The 21,016-nt window shown below is 50.6% G+C and overlaps 1 protein-coding gene across 2 annotated transcripts in view; it reads right to left on the bottom strand.

The window, feature by feature from the left end:
* HYDIN (HYDIN axonemal central pair apparatus protein) overlaps positions 1-21,016 on the bottom strand; it is a 395,035-nt gene that overhangs the window by 73,313 nt on the left and 300,706 nt on the right. For both annotated transcript variants that reach the window (XM_066348740.1, XM_066348741.1), the window contains exons 40-45: positions 17,582-17,796; positions 13,627-13,764; positions 11,453-11,636; positions 8,892-9,033; positions 5,679-5,841; positions 3,004-3,606 (exon numbers count right to left, since the gene is read on the bottom strand). In XM_066348740.1, the coding sequence (XP_066204837.1) occupies positions 3,004-3,606; positions 5,679-5,841; positions 8,892-9,033; positions 11,453-11,636; positions 13,627-13,764; positions 17,582-17,796 (1,445 nt within the window). The remainder of the gene's footprint in view (positions 1-3,003; positions 3,607-5,678; positions 5,842-8,891; positions 9,034-11,452; positions 11,637-13,626; positions 13,765-17,581; positions 17,797-21,016) is intronic.

Below are 21,016 nucleotides of genomic sequence, written 5' to 3'. Positions count from 1 at the left end.
TGCCCACCAGGGGGTGATGCTCTGCCCATCTGGGGCGTCGCTCTGTTGCAACCAGAGCCATTCTAGTGCCTGAGGCGAGGCCATGGAGCCACCCTCAGCGCCGGGGCCAACTTTTGCTCTAATGGAGCCTCGGCTGCAGGAGGGGAAGAGAGAGACAGAGAGGAAGGAGAGGGGGAGGGGTGGAGAAGCAGATGGGCGCTTCTCCTGTGTGCCCTGGCTGGGAATCAAACCTGGGACTACTGCACGCCAGGCCGACACTCTACCACTGAGCCAACCGGCCAGGGCCTTGAAAGCCAAAAATTTTAAACTTAAACTATATAGGTAGGTACATTCCTTATTGAGGTAGCACCCGAATGTGGTATTTTGTGGAAGAGCCACACTCAAGGGGCCAAAGAGCTGCATGTGGCTTGCAAGCCGCAGTTTGCCGACCAGGGGTCTAAACCAGGGATAGTCAACCTTTTTTATACCTACCGCCCCTTTTGTATCTCTGTTAGTAGTAAAAATTTCTAACCGCCCACCAGTTCTACAGTAATGGTGATTTATAAAGTAGGGAAGTAACTTTGCTTTATAAAATTTATAAAGCAGAGTTACAGCAAGTTAAAGCATATAATAATAATAATTACTTACCAAGTACTTTATGTCAGATTTTCACTAAGTTTGGCAGAATAAATCTTTATAAAACAACTTACTATAGTTAAATCTATCTTTTTTTTTTTTTTTTTTTTTTTTTTAATTTTTTGCATTTTTCTGAAGCTGGAAACGGGGAGAGACAGTCAGACAGACTCCCGCATGCGCCCGACCGGGATCCACCCGGCACGCCCACCATGGGGCGACGCTCTGCCCACCAGGGGGCGATGCTCTGCCCATCCTGGGCGTCGCCATATTGCGACCAGAGCCACTCTAGCGCCTGGGGCAGAGGCCACAGAGCCATCCCCAGCGCCCGGGCCATCTTTGCTCCAATGGAGCCTTGGCTGCAGGAGGGGAAGAGAGAGACAGAGAGGAAAGTGCGGCGGAGGGGTGGAGAAGCAAATGGGCGCTTCTCCTGTGTGCCCTGGCCGGGAATCGAACCCGGGTCCTCCGCACGCTAGGCCGACGCTCTACCGCTGAGCCAACCGGCCAGGGCTAAATCTATCTTTTTATTTATACTTTGGTTGCTCCGCTACCGCCCACCATGAAAGCTAGAACGCCCACTGGTGGGCGGTAGGGACCAGGTTGACTACCACTGCTCTAAACCTATGGCTTGGAATGTGGAGAGCATAAAACAAGGCAAGAAGATAATCTTGGTGGGTTTATTTTTCTCATTACTGACATGGGATTTGACATTTATTTATTTATTTATGTAAATTGAAGCCAGAAGGTAATCTTGGCTATAATACTAGAGTACCAACCAAGATGAGATGTTCTTTTTTTTTTCTTTAAAAAAAAACACAAAAACTATTTCTGGAAAAAACAAAAACAAAAAAACAACTCCTGCCTGACCTGTGGTGGCGCAGTGGATAAAGCGTTGACCTGGAAATGCTGAGGTCACCGGTTCAAAACCCTGGGCTTGCCTGGTCAAGGCACATATGGGAGTTGATGCTTCCAGCTCCTCCCCCCTGTCTCCCTGTCTCTCTCTCTTCTCTCTCTCTCTGTCTCTCTGTCTCTCTCTCTCCTTCTCTCTCCTCTCTAAAATGAATAAATAAAAAATAAAAAGCCCTGGCCGGTTGGCTCAGTGGTAGAGCGTCGGCCTGGCATGCAGAAGTCCCAGGTTCGATTCCCGGCCAGGGCACACAGGAGAAGCGCCCATCTGCTTCTCCACCCCTACCCCCTCCTTCCTCTCTGTCTCTCTCTTCCCCTCCTGCAGCCAAGGCTCCATTGGAGCAAAGATGGCCCGGGTGCTGGGGATGGCTCCTTGGCCTCTGCCCCAGGCGCTAGAGTGGCTCTGGTCGTGGCAGAGCGACGCCCCGGAGGGGCAGAGCATCGCCCCCTGGTGGGCAGAGCTTCGCCCCTGGTGGGCGTGCCGGGTGGATCCCGGTCAGGCGCATGCGGGAGTCTGTCTGACTGTCTCTCCCCATTTCCAGCTTCGGAAAAATACAAAAAAAAAATAATAATAAATAAATAAATAAAAAATAAAAAAAAAGAATCCTCAGGGAGTATCTTTAAAAAAAAAACAAAACAAAACAAAACAAAAAAACAACTCCTTACCGCAGGCTGACCTGGCATAATTATGAAACGAAAGGAGTTGGTGTTGGGAGTCCTCTAATTGTCTTCTTCAGCCACCTGGCACCACTGTGCGAGACTCGGAGGCCAGACCGCATCAGAATCCACCCTCCTGAATGACCCTTACCCTCCCATCTAACCTTACTTGCTCTATAACTGTCATGGGCTCTTTCCTCTACTTCTTAACGTTACATCTAGTTTTTGATAAACTAACCCAGAGGTCAGCAAACTGTGCCCCCCGCCCCCCGCCCCGTCCCTGGTTGAATCTGGCCTATCTATTTTTGTAAATAAACAAAAAAAAATTAAATTTCTTTTAATTGAGAAAGTTTGTCCCTGGACAAAAGGCTATAAAAACTATCCCCTGCAAACTACCACCAAAGGTGGCTTTTGGCAAAACCTTCCGTTTTTAGGAACATAAAAGCTATGTGATATATAATCTCTGTTACAGTGAGAAGCTTATGGGAAAAAGATGTTAGAGTGCTTGAGGCTCTTGCTTCACCTCAAAGTACCGTGGTCTTGCCAGCATGGAGCATCGTACTGTCCACGCAATACTGCTGAATAAAAAAATCAACTCTACAGGTGGCTTTTTATGAAGTTAGATGGAATAATTTAGATTTGTGGCACTTTCTATGGATTTTCACCAAGCAGAAAAGGCCTGTCTAGCTATTAGTGCCTTATCCAAGGGGGCATCGGAGATGAATGGAATGAAAGGGCTATGGATTTTATGTAGAAAGAAAACTTTCATGACAATTGGCATGGTACCTGCCACCTGACTCATTACACCTCCATCTTGCAGAAGTGTACCTGATCGCTTTTGGGGAGCCTGTCATTCTCCAGGGCCTGCTTCCAGCTGGAGCCTTCAAAGTCGGGTGTCTGGATGTTAATGAACGGCACGCCCAGCTCCTTCTTCCCTTCGTGGTCGTCCTCCTTGTCGGCCTCAGCGCCTTCGCTCGGCTCCTCCAGGGCCCGGAGCTTCTCCAGGCGCTCCCTCTCCGCCTTCTCCCGCTCCAGGCGCTCCTTCTCGGCCCGCTCCTTCTCCCGGTCCTTGCGGCCTCTGCGCCCCCCGGATGGGACCTGGCGCTGGTCATCGGGCTCGTGGGCCAGGTCCTCGGCCCCCGTGTGATGCACTTGCACTCCTTGCTTCCGATCCCAGTATCTGAGGATGTTCTGAATATCCTTCAAAGTCAACTCATAGGTCTGAAACTTCTGGGCCAAAGCCTTGTCAGCGTCCGTCAGGAGGTCCCCCTCGCCGTCCTCTTGGTCTTGGACAAGAGGGTGCCCAAGGGTGTTATCCGCCAGCTGGTTCTTTCTCTTCTTGTTCAGCTCCTCCTTCTCAGTTATTACCTGCTCCCTCTCAGATGTTTTTCTTTCTAGTGAGTCCGTCTTGGCCTCCAATTTGGAAAGAGTCTAGAAGGCAAAACACATAAAATAATAGGTTTAAAACCATTCTTGAAGGAAGAGCAAGAGAATGTTCTGTTTTGTGAGAAGTGCTCACAGGATTCTAGGCACCACTTATATACACCAAGATGGTGCCTAAAAATCACTGTGGGGAGCTTTATCAAAATATCCATTCAGGCCCTGGCTGGTTGGCTCAGCAGTAGAGCGTCGGCCTGGCGTGCGGGGGACCTGGGTTCGATTCCCGGCCAGGGCACATAGGAGAAGCGCCCATTTGCTTCTCCACCCCCGCCTCCTTCCTCTCTGTCTCTCTCTTCCCCTCCCGCAGCCAAGGCTCCATTGGAGCAAAGATGGCCCGGGCGCTGGGGATGGCTCCTTGGCCTCTGCCCCAGGCTCTAGAGTGGCTCTAGTCACGGCAGAGTGACGCCCTGGTGGGCGTGCCGGGTGGATCCTGGTCGGGCGCATGCGGGAGTCTGTCTGACTGTCTCTCCCCGTTTCCAGCTTCAGAAAAATACAAAAAAAAAAAAAAAAAAAAATCCATTCCGTGGTCCTCCCTTGTTATAGATCTGGCTGGGACCCGGCGTTTACATTTTGAGAAAGGTGCACAGTGACTTTGATGTGCACTCCCAGTTGAGAGCTGGTATTCTGCAGGATTAACAGGAAAAGATCACCAAAAATGTCCCCCGTACACTCGCTTCCAGGGGCCTTGGGAGAGGCCACAGGGTACAGTGGTCACTGTCTCCTGCGCACCTACTGGGACCAGTCTGCACACTGGCTGCGAGTCTGGCTTTAGCTGCACTCTCAGCACTCACAGTGCTGCAGCGGCCTCCGTGCACACCGGCAGGCTACACCCTGGGCGCTGCTCTGGCTGTTCGGCCCCTCCCCCATTGCAGAGGACAGAGATATGGCCCCTAACCTTGGCAGGCTGATGCACCGTCTGCAAGAATAGCTCATGCTGCGAGTTTTCCTTGACTGTTTTCAAGGACAGGTGCTTGGAGCACAGGGGCGTCACTGGCTTTGTAGCTTAGTAAAAGAGGCCTATTCTGTACCATGTAGGGGACTGCAGGGGACAGCGGAAAGAGCAAGGGCTGTGGTCAGACAAAACTGGGAGAGATGCTGGAATGGCAACTTCATCTCTCCCAACCTCAGAAGAGGTTCCTGTCTTTGAACCTCGCAGGGTGGGCAGGATGCCAATTATGACAGGGTTACATGAAGCAAAACCCCAGCACTTAGCACACAATCAGCGTTTCATAGATGTTGGTCCTTTTCCTTCTATCTTCTGCTCCACCATAAAATCCAACTAGCAGTATCAGGGCAGTTTTCTGGAGGGAAACGTGCTGGGCTGCAGGGCGGGTTACAGTGGCCGAAGCCCCGGCTGTGCTCTTGGTGAGGAGCGAGGGAGCGCTGCTACCTTTACAGTGGCCGAAGCCCCTGCTGTGCTCTTGGTGAGGAGCGAGGGAGGGCTGCTACCTTTACAGTGGCCGAAGCCCGGCTGTGCTCTTGGTGAGCTGCTACCTTTACAGTGGCCGAAGCCCGGCTGTGCTCTTGGTGAGGAGCGAGGGAGCGCTCTACCTTTACAGTGGCCGAAGCCCTGGCTGTGCTCTTGGTGAGCTGCTACCTTTACAGTGGCCGAAGCCCGGCTGTGCTCTTGGTGAGGAGCGAGGGAGGGCTGCTACCTTTACAGTGGCCGAAGCCCGGCTGCGCTCTTGGTGAGGAGCGAGGGAGGGCTGCTACCTTTACAGTGGCCGAAGCCCGGCTGTGCTCTTGGTGAGGAGCGAGGGAGGGCTGCTACCTTTACAGTGGCCGAAGCCCCTGCTGTGCTCTTGGTGAGGAGCGAGGGAGCGCTGCTACCTTTACAGTGGCCGAAGCCCGGCTGCGCTCTTGGTGAGGAGCGAGAGAGCGCTGCTACCTTTACAGTGGCCGAAGCCCGGCTGTGCTCTTGGTGAGGAGCGAGGGAGCGCTGCTACCTTTACAGTGGCCGAAGCCCCGGCTGCGCTCTTGGTGAGGAGCGAGGGAGGGCTGCTACCTTTACAGTGGCCGAAGCCCCTGCTGTGCTCTTGGTGAGGAGCGAGGGAGCGCTCTACCTGCCGGCTTGCGGTCTGAGACTTCTTCAGAAGCATCTCCTCCCGTACTGATCCTGGCTTCGGTTTTCTGATCTTCCTTTTTTGCTCATCTTCTTCCTTTTGCCGCTCAAGCTCCTGTTGTAGCTTCTTTTCTTGCATCTCCTTTGCCAATCTCTCCAGCTCCCTTTATTAAACCAGGCAGAGAAAACCGAGTTCAGAGGCCTCCTGCCTGAGCCCCTCCCTGCCTGGGATTGATTGTCTGGTGTGTGTGTGGGGGGGCTACAGGGGGCAGAGTTTGCCGGGACATGAAAGGAAGGAACAAAAGAAGATTGGGCAACTAGGAAGGAAGGAAGGAAGGAAGGAAGGAAGGAAGGAAGGAGGAAAGGAAGGAAGGAAGGAAGGAAGGAAGGAAGGAAGGAAGGAAGGAAGGAAGGAAGGAAGGAAGGAAAACGGGAAAGGATGACACACTATCTTTGAATGGTTTTTCAGTAAAACTGATGAACGGAATCTCAGCTAAGAGTTCTAATTAATCTATATTTCTACTTTGACCTTCTTTCAAAGGAGAGGCAAGGGCTGAAAATAAGCTTGATGTTGGCATGCCTTAAAAGCAGCTTTCAAAGATTGTTCTGGTATCAGTACCGATGGGGCCCAGCTTCTTACACTGTTATTTGATGTTCAGACAACAAGAACTGGCATTTTTAACAGCAGTCCCTACCATGGCTAGCTTGGGAGCCTGGCATTGGACCTGAGAGCCACATCCCTCTCCCCCACCCTCTCTCCCTGCTGTGGATTCAGCCCTGCTGGCCCTGCCGCTAACGGCAGTGAGGGCACCAAGGCCGGCTCCAAGGTCAAACAAATGTGGAGGGAATAGCGTCTCTGAAAATACAAAGCCCATCTATTTTCAATTCCAGGAATCCCTGTTGCTGTGCCTCTCCGCCCATTGAAGCTGACTCACCACGACTTCAGAACTTCGTGTATGCGTGCGTGCATGCATGTCTCACACACAAGTCATTGCTGAGCTTGGAAGACCAAATTTGCATATTTTAAGTCCACTATGAGACAAATACTTGGAAGCAATGGTCTGGATGAGAGATAAAAAGATTCCTTTGGAATCCCAAAGCTCAGCTTTTCATACCTCTGGAGGACTGGGCATTTCACAATGGATCAAGTAGGGGACCGAGGGAACACTGCAGGGGCCGAGAGGACAGGGGGGCTTATTCGGGGTCAGTGGGAAGAGTTTGGAGGTGCAGTAGGAAGGTGGTTAAATTGTAGGCAAGTATATTGGCTCTTCCCACCCCAATACTGGACTCCTAGGGAGGGGAAGGAAATAGAAGACCCCTTTCCCTCGCACATTTGAAGGTAATAAGGACATGTGTCCCACTGCCACCATATCTGAGAGCCTGAGAGAGCGACCCTGAGTCTTAGGTGGTGTGGAGGGGACCCAGTTATCCCAGGCAGTCCAATGATGGGCCCAGAAGGTGGCTGACAGCGCCGGCTTGAGATTGTCCTCAAGGTCTCTGGTGAACTGCTCGGGCTGAGGATAAGACCTCTAGGCATGGATAGTGCCACCAAGGCCAAGGTGGTGGCCAGGGAAGGAGGAGAAGTGGCTGAGTTCTGGGGAGCAACCACTATGTCAAGAGAGTAGCCCTCGGTCACCAGCTGTGGACACCTGAGCACAGAGGCTGATAAGCTACACCTAGGGGACAGTTGTCAGGGAGAGCCAGTGGAAGCCCTGGGACAGCACTGGGGCAACACCCCCATTCCATCGCACAGCCCTCTCTGTAGTCCCAGGTCCCCCCCGCCAGAAGCCCTGGGACAGCACTGGGGCAACACCCCCATTCCATCGCACAGCCTTCTCTATAGTCCCAGGTCCCCCCCAGAAGCCCTGGGACAGCACTGGGGCAACACCCCCATTGCATCGCACAGCCTTCTCTGTAGTCCCAGGTCCTCCCCCCCAGAAGCCCCGTGACAGCACTGGGGCAACACCCCCATTGCATCGCACAGCCTTCTCTGTAGTCCCAGGTCCCCCCCACCCCCAGAAGCCCTGGGACAGCACTGGGGCCAACACCCCCATTCCATCGCACAGCCCTCTCTGTAGTCCCAGGTCCTCCCCCCCAGAAGCCCCGGGACAGCACTGGGGCAACACCCCCATTGCATCGCACAGCCTTCTCTGTAGTCCCAGGTCCCCCCCACCCCCAGAAGCCCTGGGACAGCACTGGGGCCAACACCCCCATTCCATCGCACAGCCCTCTCTGTAGTCCCAGGCCCCCCCCCCCCCCCGAGAAGCCCTGGGACAGCACTGGGGCCAACACCCCCATTCCATCGCACAGCCCTCTCTGTAGTCCCAGCCCCCCCCCCTCAGAAGCCCCGGGACAGCACTGGGGCCAACACCCCCATTCCATTGCACAGTCCTCTCTGTAGTCCCAGGCCCCCCCCCCCCCCCGAGAAGCCCTGGGACAGCACTGGGGCCAAGACCCCCATTGCATCTCACAGCCTTCTCTGTAGTCCCAGGCCCCCCCCCCCAGAAGCCCTGGGACAGCACTGGGGCCAAGACCCCCATTGCATCTCACAGCCTTCTCTGTAGTCCTAGGTCCCCCCCCCCGCCAGAAACCCTGGGACAGCACTGGGGCCAACACCCCCATTCCATCGCACAGCCCTCTCTGTAGTCCCAGGTCCCCCTCCCCCAGACGCCCTGGGACAGCACTGAGGCAATACCCCCATTCCATCGCACAGCCCTCTCTGTAGTCCCAGGTTCCCCCCCCAGAAGCCCTGGGACAGCACTGGGGCAACACCCCCATTCCATCGCACAGCCTTCTCTGTAGTCCCAGGTTCCCCCCCCAGAAGCCCTGGGACAGCACTGGGGCAACACCCCCATTCCATCGCACAGCCTTCTCTGTAGTCCCACCAGAAGCCCTGGGACAGCACTGGGGCAACACCCCCATTGCATCGCACAGCCTTCTCTGTAGTCCCAGGTCCCTCCCCCCCCCCCCCCCCCCCCCCCCCCCCCCACCCCAGAAGGAAGGACAGGAAATTGGGAGAAACCCTGCAAGGCTGCAGCAACCAGCACTCTGGATGCTCAAGGTTTTCCTGCTCTGAGCTGGTCATCCCCTTGGGCCTCCCGCGGCCATTGCTGCCATCCTGGAGGATGACTGTGGTCGCCAGGATGGGCTGCGTGCCCAGCTGAAGTTGCCCGCAGGGAAACTGCTTCCGCTCAGGCTGGCCCTTGACTCCAACCTCTTCTTCCTCTCTTGAAGGGCCTGCTGCACATCCCGATCAAACACGGTTTTCTCCTCCTCTGTCAAGGCGTCATATTCTTCCTCATCCATATTTTGGAGACGCTCTTTCTTTTTCTCAAGCTCTTCCCTGTGTTTTTGCTCTGTGGGGGAACAGAGACAGGAGTGTGAGGAGAAGGCACGCACAAGCTTCAGCTGTGGGCACCTCCAGGGGCTTAGCTCTCAGGGTCTGTGACAGTGACAGGTGGCTGGTGTGACAGCGGCATTCCTTATCTCTGGTGGGACTTCCTTCATTCACACAGTTCCAAAGCTGGTCTCTATCTGTGACAGGCTGAATAGGGGCCTCAAATATGTCCTGATCCCAGAGCCTGTGACTATGTTACCTTCCGTGCAGGAAGGATGTTGCCGGTGTGATGAAGTCAAGGGCTTTGAGCTGGAGAGCTATCCTTGGATTATCTGAACGGGCCCTATATAGTCACAAGGGCCGGAGACAGAGAAGGTGACGCAATGATGACGCAGAGGGAGAGAAGATGTGACCACAGAGGCAATCGTCAGGGGGCTGTGAGGTAGGGACGGGGAGCCACGGAGGCAGGAGGCCTCTAGAAAGTGGAAAAGGGGAGGGAAGGGATCCTCTGCTAGCACTTCCGACAGAAGGCTGCCCTGCTGACACCTCGATTTTAGGACTTCTGACCTCTGGAACCATAAGATAATAAATCTGTATTGTCTTAAATCATCCCGTTTGTGGTAACTTGTTATGGCAGGGATAGGAAATACACCACCCGCTGACTTTACCCATTCTGAGCGTGTCACTAAAGAGCTCAGGGTGACAGAGCTCAGGGGAGCATGTCCATACCCTGCAGACTCCAGGCCCGGAAGTGTGGCTCACACTCAGCAGGAAGGTACATGGCGCCCTGTTCACACTCCACTAGCTTAGCTCTGGGCTCAGAGACCTGCACGTGAGCCCTCTCACCAACATTTGACAAGGGATATAGCAACAGGTAAGAAAACTAATTCCTCCTTCATAGGACTGTTGTGGGGATCAAATAAACAATGGTGTCAAGCCCAGTGCCTGGTATTCTTAACTGTTCGATACAAACAAGAGTTTAACAGAATATTGTTATTGTATGCTGTCACAGGGCTTCTTTCTTTCAAAATGTGAACGATTTAGGGGAGAGAAGCCAGTATACAAGTGTGAAAAACTTCAATCCAGAGATAACTGAGAACATGAAAAGAGATCCCTTCTTTCAATTTGATGATGATGGGGACATGAGTTTTCTGGAAAACTAGACACCTGGAGGCTGAACTGGTGCTGGAAATACCGCCTGGTCACTCTTCCTAATTATTTTTCTCTGAACGAGACTCTAAGGAAGCAGTCTTCGAGTTCTGGTTAAGAACTAAGAGAGTTCAGTGTTTATAACTATTCCCTTCACTGGAAAAGCACTAGGACTTGCATAGATTGTTCTGGAAGAGAGAGGTGAGGACAGGCGAGGACGGGCAGCGATGTGGCTGGAGCTGAGGCCAGAGCAGGACCCTGCCTTCCTGGGACAGTGTCACCCCTCTCTTGGGGGCCAAAACTCGCTAGGTCTGCTTCTGACTAAATTAGGAACTTATTACATGAATATTACTCTGAGTGCGTGTCTATTTTTTTTCTGAATTATTATTATTATTTTTTTATTTTTTATTTTATTTATTCATTTTTTAGAGAGGAGAGAGAAAAAGAGAGAGAGAGAGACAGAGAGAGAAGGTGGGGAGGAGCTGGAAGCATCAACTCCCATATGTGCCTTGACCAGGCAAGCCCAGGGTTTCAAACCGGCAACCTCAGCATTTCCAGGTCGACGCTTTATCCACTGCGCCACCACAGGTCAGGCCAGTGCGTGTCTATTTTTAAGTGAGTGAAAATTTATTCCAGGCCACCGGTGTAATGACATAAAAAAAAAAAGCAAAGGCCTCAGTTACACAGACCTTACTAACTTGCCATGTGATCTTACACAAGACTTTTGATATCTCTGAGTCCCATTTTCCTCATCTGTAAAGTGGGGATAAGGCGCCATTTAAAGACATATAAGTATACAGAAGGTCCGCCACACGGTAGGCTACAATGTAGCCGCTTTTTCATTAAGTTTAGCAGCACCTCTGGTGTCACAGGAAATGCATCATTGGCCTAAACAAAACCAACAAGCCAATCGGTCCCCTGAGGCAAGATGGGACCGGGGTGTGTTTCCCGCAGGTCAGCAGCAATCCCAGAGAGGGGACCGTGAACACTGTGGCACTGGGAAACTGGGAAAGGGGGCAGAGTGCTGTCAGAGGAGCTGAGCTCCCCCTTCAGTCGTCATCTCCCCTCAGGTCCTTTCTGTCTCCGCCCCTTCCCTGTGCAGCAGGACAAGCGAGGACTCCAGCTACCCTATGGGGCAGAGGTGGGGCACCAGTGAGATGGCAGCGTAATAGTTTCACTGAAGTCCAACGGGCTATCATGGCAGGGAAGCATTTTAAAAAGGCGAAGCTAAGTTCAAAGGAAAGGCTGGTTAGGGCGTGAAGGCCAGTCCAGGAGGGCGCGGGCCTTGCCTTCTTGCTCCTTTTTGGCTTTCTCCCGGGCCTTCATGGCCGTGTAGTCCTGGGCCATGTTGAGAACGTAGATGTGCTCCCGGTTGCCAATGGCCTTCAGCAGGGAGAGGAGAGCCAGAGCCCCATTCCGAGCGAAGAGCGTCTCGAGGCTGTCAAATACCACTCCTTGCCAGCAGTCACTCAGCTGAAACCAGAGAGAGCAAAGACGGTTACCATGGCCACAGGGCCGCCTGTTCTCTCTAAGGTGGCTTGTTCTTTCATTGGTGCGTTTACCGGTGCTGCAGCTGGTTCTGCAAACCTACTGAGCCCAGGTGAAAATACCATTAAACTACCTGCTAGATTCAAGGTGCTGTTAGAAAATAAAGAAGAAAAATTAAAGTATTTGCTCAGTCATGGAGGATCTTTATCATATATATTTGTAGAGAAAAGTATTTATTCTTTCTCAATAGAAATAAAGAAAACAAACTAAACGTTAAAGTCGGGGCCTGGGAGGACCCAGGGGATCCAGGGAGGGAAGGTGCAAAGGAAAGATGTCCTCACGCTCAGGGTAGCAGGCAGCAAGGACGGAGAGGAGTAGGACGGGCCATTTGCATCTTTCTTAGTGGTGTTACTGCCTTGGAGTGTAATGACTCTGATCATACTAACTGCTGCAGACCAGTCTCTGCTGCGCCACCGTGTCACTCAAAGGACAGCGCACAGACTGGCCCCCACTGGCCAGGAACCGGTTACACCAGTGTTGATGAGACAAGAATCTTGTGTCAGAATGTAAATCAACTGCATCACTGAATAGACTACTCAGGTTGGGTCTGCCATTATCTTTTCCTTTGCAGCAAGACTTGGTCGATGAAGGAAGCAGTGCAGACCACAAAGACCAGTGCTTTGAGCAGCACAGCTCTACCGGCTCCCCGTGGGCTTTTCCAGTGACCTCAGCCTTTACTCTGGGTCCACGAAACACCTGCACACTATTGGACCACCTCGCTCCAATCAGTTGAGAGTGTGGCACCTTTTGCCACAGCAGTCCAAACTTTACACAAATCATTTCTGAGGATGACATTCCTCCTCTTCTGGGAACCTCAAGACTGATTTTATTAAATTTAAATGCGCCATTAATATTGTGGCCCAGTTTGCAAAACCAAAGCAAGTACTCAGCTGTGGGACCTGCCTGGCAATTGCGCTCTCTGCAAACCGCCGGCAGCAAACAGGCTCAGGGGCACCCTCCCCACTCCCGCTGCTCTGTTTTTTTTTAAACTGTATAACACTTATAAATATTAAAAAAAAAAGGAAAGGTATTGTGTTTCTGACTTTAAAAGCAATATGTCATTGTAAAATAATTCAGAAATGAAGACTAAAAATCTATAATCATCCAAAGGTAACATGGTTATCCACAGGTAACATACGCTTGGGAGTTTTTACTCTTTTTTAATTTGTCAGTTACAGTTGACATTTAATATTATTTCATACTAGTCTCAGATGTACAGCATAACGGTTAGACATTTACATAATTTACGAAGTGATCCCCCCAAAAGTCTAGCACCCACCTGGCCCCACACGTAGTTATTACAATGTTACTGACTATATTCCCTGTGCTGTACTTTACATCCCCGTGACTACTTTGTAATTGCCAACTTGTACTTCTCAGTCCCTTCCTCTTTGTCACCCAGTACCCCCTCCTACCTGGCAACTGTTAGTCTATTCTCTGTATCTGAGTCTGTTTCTGTTTTGTTTGTTTATTTTATTCTTTAGATTCCACATATAAGTGAAACCAGGTAGTACATAATCTGCTCTTCTCACTTAATAACATATTAAAAGCTTATTTTTATAGCAATGAACATGTTTCCATATTCTAACTCTAAATGGCTCCACCTTAGAGTTTTGAAAACACCGTTGTGCCATGGCCTTCTTTTTCTGTTTATTTTTAAATATATAACCTTCTGATTGCTGGTCCTTGAACAGGAATGGCTTCAGGCAGTGCACTGAACCAGGGCTGGGGACCAACGGGGACTGTCAAAGGGACAAGTGAATGACTGGTGAGGGTGAATGTGAGGGTGAGGAAGCTCATCTCCCTTTCCAGGCCCCGGGGTTCGAAGCTGCAGTTGGTGGGCAATGGCCTGGAGCCCCAGCACCAACGGGGACGTGTGTGAGCGCTGCAGGTCCGTGCCCGAGCGTGGACGCACCTGGATGCGCTCAGACAGGATCTGAAGGAGCAGCTCCTCCGGAAGCACACAGCTCAGGAGCCCGGTCTCGCCTCCGATGCTGGTGCTGACACTGATCCGGCGCTGGGTGGGCCCCGAGGGGAGAGGACTGGAGGAAATCTGTTGAGTGCGAGAAGGATCAGGAGTTAGAATGCGGCTTGGTGTCTCAACAACTTCTACACATACAGGCCATGTGACCTTGGGAAAACCATATAATCTCTCTGTGCCTCATCTCCTCATCTGTAAAATGGGGACTGCAGTGTAAAATGGAATATTCCTATCGTCCTCAAAGAATTGCTATAAGCTTCAGGCAGGAACACTTTGGAAGGTACTTTGTGTATATTAAACAGCACCCATTTGTTCATTCATTCAATAAATATCCACTGAGCACCTGGGGTCCCCACTAGTACCAGGGACATGATAACACACAGTCTGGCAATGTTGCTGCCTGTGTGGTCCTTATATTCAAGTGGGGGTGACAGAAAGGGGGCAGATAAACATGTAAATCAAGACTATAATTGCAGATAGTAACCTGTGCCAGGGAGAAAATGATCCGGTAAGGGAAAACAGAGCAATGGTGGGGTTGGAATGGCTTTTTAGAAGGGTGGTCACATGACCTGGGTAATATGAAAGAACAAGACAGATCCTGAGAGAAGAGTCATTCCGAGAGGGAAGAGCAAGCCCCCTCAACATGAGTGCACTTGTGGGCTCTTGGGGAGCACATGGGAGCCCAGTGTGATGGGAACTGAGTTAGCAATGGGACAGACAGTCAGGCTCAAAGTCAAAGACATGGCCAGGCCAGAATGTGCAGGGCGGGTCAGCCATGGTGAAGAATTTGGGTTTTATTCCAAGTATTACGGAAAGCTGTTGGCATGTTCTAGGAAGACAAATGATCGGACTTGTATGTTTCGGAACACATTCTACCTGCTGCCTGAGGTGACAAGGGTGGAAGCCGGGAGACTAGTGAGGGAGCTGTCTCCGTGGCCAAGGCGGGATGACATCAGCAGGGTCGAGAAGGCTCACGGTGGAGGGGTGAGAAGTGACTGACCCAGGAGACATTCTGGAAGTAGAGCCAGCAGGATTTGAGATGGGACGGGAAAGAGAGGCATCATAGATGACTCCTTGAGTTTGGACCTGAGCAAGTTGAAAACTGGTCAAGTTATTTATTAAGAAAGGAAATACTGGGGAAAGAACCAAAAAAAATTTTTTTGGAGGGGAGCAAGAACCATTTTTTGACTATAAAAATTTTGAGATTTGATAAACGATTTGATAGAGATGTTGAATGTAATTTGGGAATACGAACCTAAGCTTGGGGAGAAGGTAGGGCTGGAGGTAGAAATTTGAAGGTCATAGCATAACAAAAATACTTACGTATTTTAACATTTAATTTTAATATTTAGGAAAACATTTAAGTATATGAAGAAAATATTTAACTATTTAACTAATGAACTGGATGAGATCACCTATAAAGAGATGGTAGATACCAAAAAGAAAAGAGTCGATGACTTAGTCCCAGCCTACTCCAGAAGATATTTGAAGATGGAGGGCCTGGCGGAGTGGAGGGGTCCTCAGTGAGGCAGAGGGAAAGGGGAGGAGTGTGGTTCTGAAAGCCAGGCGAAGAAAGCCTTTCTAGGAGGAGGGGTATCAGCTGCCAAGAGGTTATGTAAGATGAGGGCAGAAAACTGGCCATTGGATTCGGCAAGAAGAATGCCAGTGACCTTGAGAGAGTGGCCAGCGAGGACAAAGTGGTGAGGACAAAGGCCTCACTGGAATAGTGGGAGAGAGAAAGGTGAGGGCGAGGAGGCAGTCATGCAGCAATTCTTTGGAGAGAAGTTGAAGGATGAGGGAATAGCTGGAGGGGAATCTGGGGTCACAGGAAAATAGTTTTAAAGACGGGAGGTAATAAAGCATGCCTAGATGCTGAGGGGAAGAACCCAACAGATAGGGGGTAAAGTAAATGGTAGAGAGGGGACAATTGCAGGAACTGAGCTATTGGGTAAGCGAGAAGGGATGGGTCCAGTTTCAGGGCCCTGGATAAGAGCAGGGGCAGTTACTCGGCTGCAGGGAAGGCGCAGTGGGCTAGGATGCAGGCTGTCTGGTAGACTGGATGATGGGAGGATAAGGTGTTACCTTCTGGTTGTTGCTAAGATCTGCTGTCTTCTGATCATTAGCTAAGAATGAGGAAGAGGTGGAGAGTGAGGATGGCAATATAATAGTTATCTTGAAGAGATGGAGTACAAATTTGCTAGGACAGACCAAAGGGTCTGCTTGAGTTTTGTAATCTTCAACTTGAATTAAAACCATGCAGGGAAGATGAGGATTTTCTCCAGCCATGTTCAGTTGTCCTGCCTGGTGGAGAATTGGGTTTACCCGGGCTAAAGTTTTGTTTGAAGAGTACGATGAAGGGAAAGGGGCAGGGAGTGCCAACAGTGACAGAGCACAGAATCCACACTGGATAAGAAAGGAAGAGAAGGGGGTGGAAGGTAGTGGACACGTGGATTGAATGTTTTGATAAATAAGTTAGAAGATGGTTGTTGGGAAGCAGAATGTGTGAGATAGAAATCTTGGAGTTTATGGATAATAATGAACAAAGTCTAGAATCTGCCTGACCAGGCAGTGGCGCAGTGGATAGAGCGTCGAACTGGGATGCGGAGGACCCAGTTTCGAGACCCCAAGGTCGCCAGCTTGAGCACAGGCTCATCTGGTTTGAGCAAAGCTTGGACCCAAGGTCACTGGCTTGAGCAACGGGTTACTCAGTCTGCTGAAGGCCCATGGTCAAGGCACATATGAGAAAGTAATCAATGAACAACTAAGGTGTCACAACAAAAAACTGATGATTGATGCTTCTCATCTCTCTCCGTTCCTGTCTGTCTGTCCCTATCTATCCCTCTCTCTCTGTCTCTGTAAAAAAAATAATAATAAAAAAACAAATTGTAAAAAAAAGTCTAGAATCTGATCACAGTAGTGAATCGCTGAGTATGCCATACAATTGAGCAGTGAGAGCGTTGGATTACACATCATTCAAAAGATCAGGATTTCTAACTGGTGCTTTCTTGGAACAAGGTGACTTTTGAATAAGTAATAGGTCATGCCTTCATTATCTATTACACATTGCTTCCCATTTGCAACGAATGACTACAGTTCCAGTCACTGGACAGTTCATGCTTTAGGAGAACTTTAGAAGACCGAACGTCCCTCTCTAGGTAAAGCCCTGACGGTGTGACTTGTCCAAACCACTGCAGGCCTGTCACACTGAAGCAGTACCGCAGTCACTCTGAGCTCTGATTCTATTGTGATCTTTTACAAGTTTTAAGTTCCCTATTTAGTGAAAGGATATTGAAGCCAGAATTGGAAATTACTTTGTTATATTCTAAAAAGCCTTTCTTTGATGTTCAGATGGATAGAATCAAGCCAAGGAAAATGGTTCCCCTCGACACCCTATTTAAATTTAGGGGTTTTAGTTCATCCACAAAGATCTGTGTAAAGAGCAGCATATTAGATCTTGGAAAAGTTAATGGTTTCATCCTTAGCATTCCTTTAGTATTCGGTTGAGCTGTATGAAATTCCTATTCTGAAGTTCCCAAACGGTTAAATATTGGCAATTTCATAGGGCGCAGCCTAATTCTTTTTGCACACCTATTTGTCACCAATCTCATTTTTTTTGCAAGTATTGGAGGTGCGGTTATTTCCTTCATCAGCCTCTTAGTGCATCTCGAGTGCAGGGATTTTGCTTTATTTATCTTCACTCTGCCAGCACTCGACCCAGTGCCTGAACCATTCAAGGCACTTGCTGAACACCTGCTGATGAACCCCCTTCCAGGAGGAGTGGTGCGGGGACAGTGCCCCGGAATGAAGTTGTGCTGACCCAGCCGCAGGATGCTGAGGACGGGGAGGAAGAGGCTCCCAGCCCTCCCCCCCCGGCAGCCCTGGGCGGTACCTGCGGTGTATCTGATGAGTGCTGGAGATGCTGCTTCTGAGACATGGAGCCGTGGCTCTCTGCTTTGCTCTTGGAGAGCAGCACACTCCCACGCATAGTCTTTGCGAGTTTCATGTCTGGGGTCAGCAGAGTGGAGTCTGAGGTTAGCTTCCCCAGGGTCTCAGTGCTCATTCGCATCTGTCCTATGGCAATATGGCTCGAAGCAGTTTCCTGGGCTACACAGAGAGAGTGCGCTTATATTAAAAGTTGCCTTGGGATCATAAGGAAATAACAGTGGGGATGGCACGCTGAAACCCAGTGTGACCCTCTTGGCTAAGCAGGGCTGGGAGAAGAGGCTCCGCCCACTGAGGACGGGATGAGGATGTGGCTCCATGAGAGCCTGGCCTGGAGTCCACGCTTTTCTCTGCTCAGGCCCCCAGTGAATCTGCCTCCCGTTCTCTTCCAGCACAAGGGCAATCATTTCTGAAGCTGCTGGTCTATTACAGCCCTATCTTGGGAACCTAACACCTGACCATTTGGGGTCCTAGATACTGGTGATGCTGATGAGTAGCTTGGGTAGGGCGTTCATTCTCTGCTTCTGTAGCCCGAGTGGCCCAAATGAACAAATAGGCTAAGTAATAACAGTATGCCTGTTGGCAAATGACCCTCACATTCATTTCTTTGTTTCAGCTCTGCCCTTCCTTCTAATCAGATCATGGCCCCTAAGCACCCCCGCCCACTGAGAAGCTCCCTTCTCAGAATCAGTGGCTGATGTAATTACTTCAAAGGGTTTCCATGAGAGTTGTTCAGAAAAACTCTCGCTAGAGTGCCTTTGGCCTTTATGACAAACTCCTGCCCCTCTCAGCCTCCCAACCACAATAGCAAGTCCCCTCTCATTGTGTCCTCTGGGGCTCTAACTCTGCAAGGATGGGCCGCCTGCCCTGAAGGTTGGTCAGGGATCCAGCAGATGCCGCTGGTGTCCTGAGAGGTGAGAGTTGGGCCCCACGTCCGGCAGCTCCCAGGATTCTCCAGCTCTTGGGCAGTCTTGTTACTTATTTCTCCTTGTTGACCATGTCAGCACAGAAGTCCCTAGAAGTCCCTTCAGAGTTCTCACTACACTTCCTCTGCTTTATCTTTTCATGGACTCCCTCCTCCTTCCCCTGGTACCTGATTATAGGCACAAGGACTTCATACTGGGATGGGCAGGCTCAGACTTATCACTTCCTGTTCAGGACAGCCTGCTGCCTCCACGGCTAACTGCAAATGTGTGTTTGGGGTTAAGCCCCCATTCAGAGGGTTTTCTTCAAAGTCGCCAGTGACCTCTGAACTGTGGACTCCAGTGGCCCTCTTCTCAGGGTTCATTCTATTTGAATTTTCAGCAATCTACGATTTCATTCCTTTAGTGTTTCGGTACGTTTTTTTATACGTCTACTCTGCGTCTACTCTGTGCTGGGCACTAGTCTAGGGGCTCGGGATACATTAGTGAAGAGAAGGAACACAAATCTCGGCTCTCAGAAGCTTACATTCTAGTGGGGGGAGAGAGGTAATAAAATAAATAGTGTGCTAGCTGGTGATAAGGGCGTCGAGGCAACACTGGACTCCACCGCGGCTCTGCAGAGACCCGGAGGCCTGCCGCGCCCTCTCCTTCCTGCAGTGCTTTCTGCCCCGACTGCCCTGGGCCTGCTCTCCTGCTGGCCGGCCCCGCTAGCCCCCGCTCGGCCTCCAGTCTCTCCCCCGGTCCCTCCTCCACAGCCTCCTCTTAGAACGGCAGTGCTCCCTGGGGTCCCAGCCTGTCCTGTCCGTCCCACTCCTCCTCTTCTGGAACTTTCTGGGCTGACTTCCTGTCCTCCAGCAGCCGCTCCTGTCACTTGGTTGAGGAAGACTTCCCCAGTTATAGACTTCCCGTCTATAACGTCTGTAGACGGACACTAGATTCTCAGACAGGGAGCTCAGGTTCACGATTTGTCCCGGGATATCCACACCGCTCCAAAGACCTAAGTGAATTGTACTTTATTTGACAGAAAAGGAAACAAAAATCTAAGAGAACCAGGATTAGGATTCAGCTCAGGGTTCCCACTGAAGGGCAGTGAATATGCCACCCAAAAACATTACTCCAGGACTTCCGGGACATGCCACCTCAAAATCTGCTGCTTTGCTATATTGATTATTGAGAGCTGTGGTCGCTTCAAAACCAGCAAATGCACAGGCTTTCTCTGCACTTCCCGTATCTGTCTAAAGTCAGGCATGCAAAAGGAACTCGACTGCCACAAATCCTCTTTCTGAGAGTCTCATCAACCAGGGAAGGCTGGCTCTGATCACCAGAGAGGAGCCTGGACGTCAACAGCACACCCAGACAAACCATCACACCCCCCTTCGTTTTCCCAAGGGCTCATTCATCGTTCCTAAAAATCATTTGCTCTCCTTTAAGAGGACTACATCCCTCTTCTCTTTTCCCTATTAAGCTGGTATTTAATACTGAATTCTAAGGCCACCTTTGATTTTTTCTGATTATCTGATTATCATATATACACAAAGTATATATGTAGATAAACTTTGCTTTCTCTTATTAATCTGGTATTTTTATCACAGGGGTCTTAACCAAGAATTCAGAAGGGTAGAGGGAAAATTATTTTTTCCACTTCCCTAAGCATCCCACGCAGAGATATTGAGGGGAAGGGGCATGCCTGAAAGCCCCAGCCAGTTTGATCAGTAGCAGGCGCGGTGCACTATTAGGAATAGTGCATGCTATCCTGCTGGTCTGAGCGTTTCTATGAAGATAATTCAGCTCTCAGCAGGCACTCTACTCCATTGTATTTTCCCACTGAGCAGCCTTTCTCCGGACCGGATGGAGGCAGGATTCCCAAACGCTGATAGGGAGGCCACCCCAGGCCTCACTTCCATGGGGTTCAGAAACTCAATTCCCCTCCAGCAACCACCCCCCCCCCCTCCTCTTGGTAGATGGCATCACTCTCTTCCTGGTTTCTGATTCTAGCAACACTGGTGTGAGCATCTTGAATGCCTCCCAGTCCTTCAGTTCCCCACGACGCCGTTGGTCGTTGGGCCAGCTCGCCCAGGCCTAGTCATCTTTAGCTTCCTTAACAAGACATCACAAGAGCTACTTTCTGACCATTTCTCCCACGGGGTGAAAATCACCCAAGTCTTTTCCTCCAAAATAAAATCCAAATTCCTAACCTTGGCGTCAAGGTCAACTACAGTTGGCTTCAAGCTGCCTTCTCACCTTTAATTTCCTGTCAGCTTCCCTGAGGTCTCTGTCTGAAATGGCCTCGTCTTCATCTTTACCTATCAGTATTGTTCCGCTCCTTCAAAGCCCGTTTCCGTGAAAACCCCCCCAAAGCAGGCTTGTTGGCACCTGATCACCCCAATGTGCTCTTTCACAAGGCCAGTACTTCTGTTCCATTATCTTCCTCTGCTCTGAATGAGCACATGCCTGCTCTT

The sequence above is a fragment of the Saccopteryx leptura genome, chromosome 9, assembly GCF_036850995.1.
Source record: "Saccopteryx leptura isolate mSacLep1 chromosome 9, mSacLep1_pri_phased_curated, whole genome shotgun sequence".
NCBI lineage: Eukaryota > Metazoa > Chordata > Mammalia > Chiroptera > Emballonuridae > Saccopteryx > Saccopteryx leptura.
Note: the sequence above shows the minus strand (reverse complement) of the source record. Positions and strands in the feature narration are given on the sequence as shown.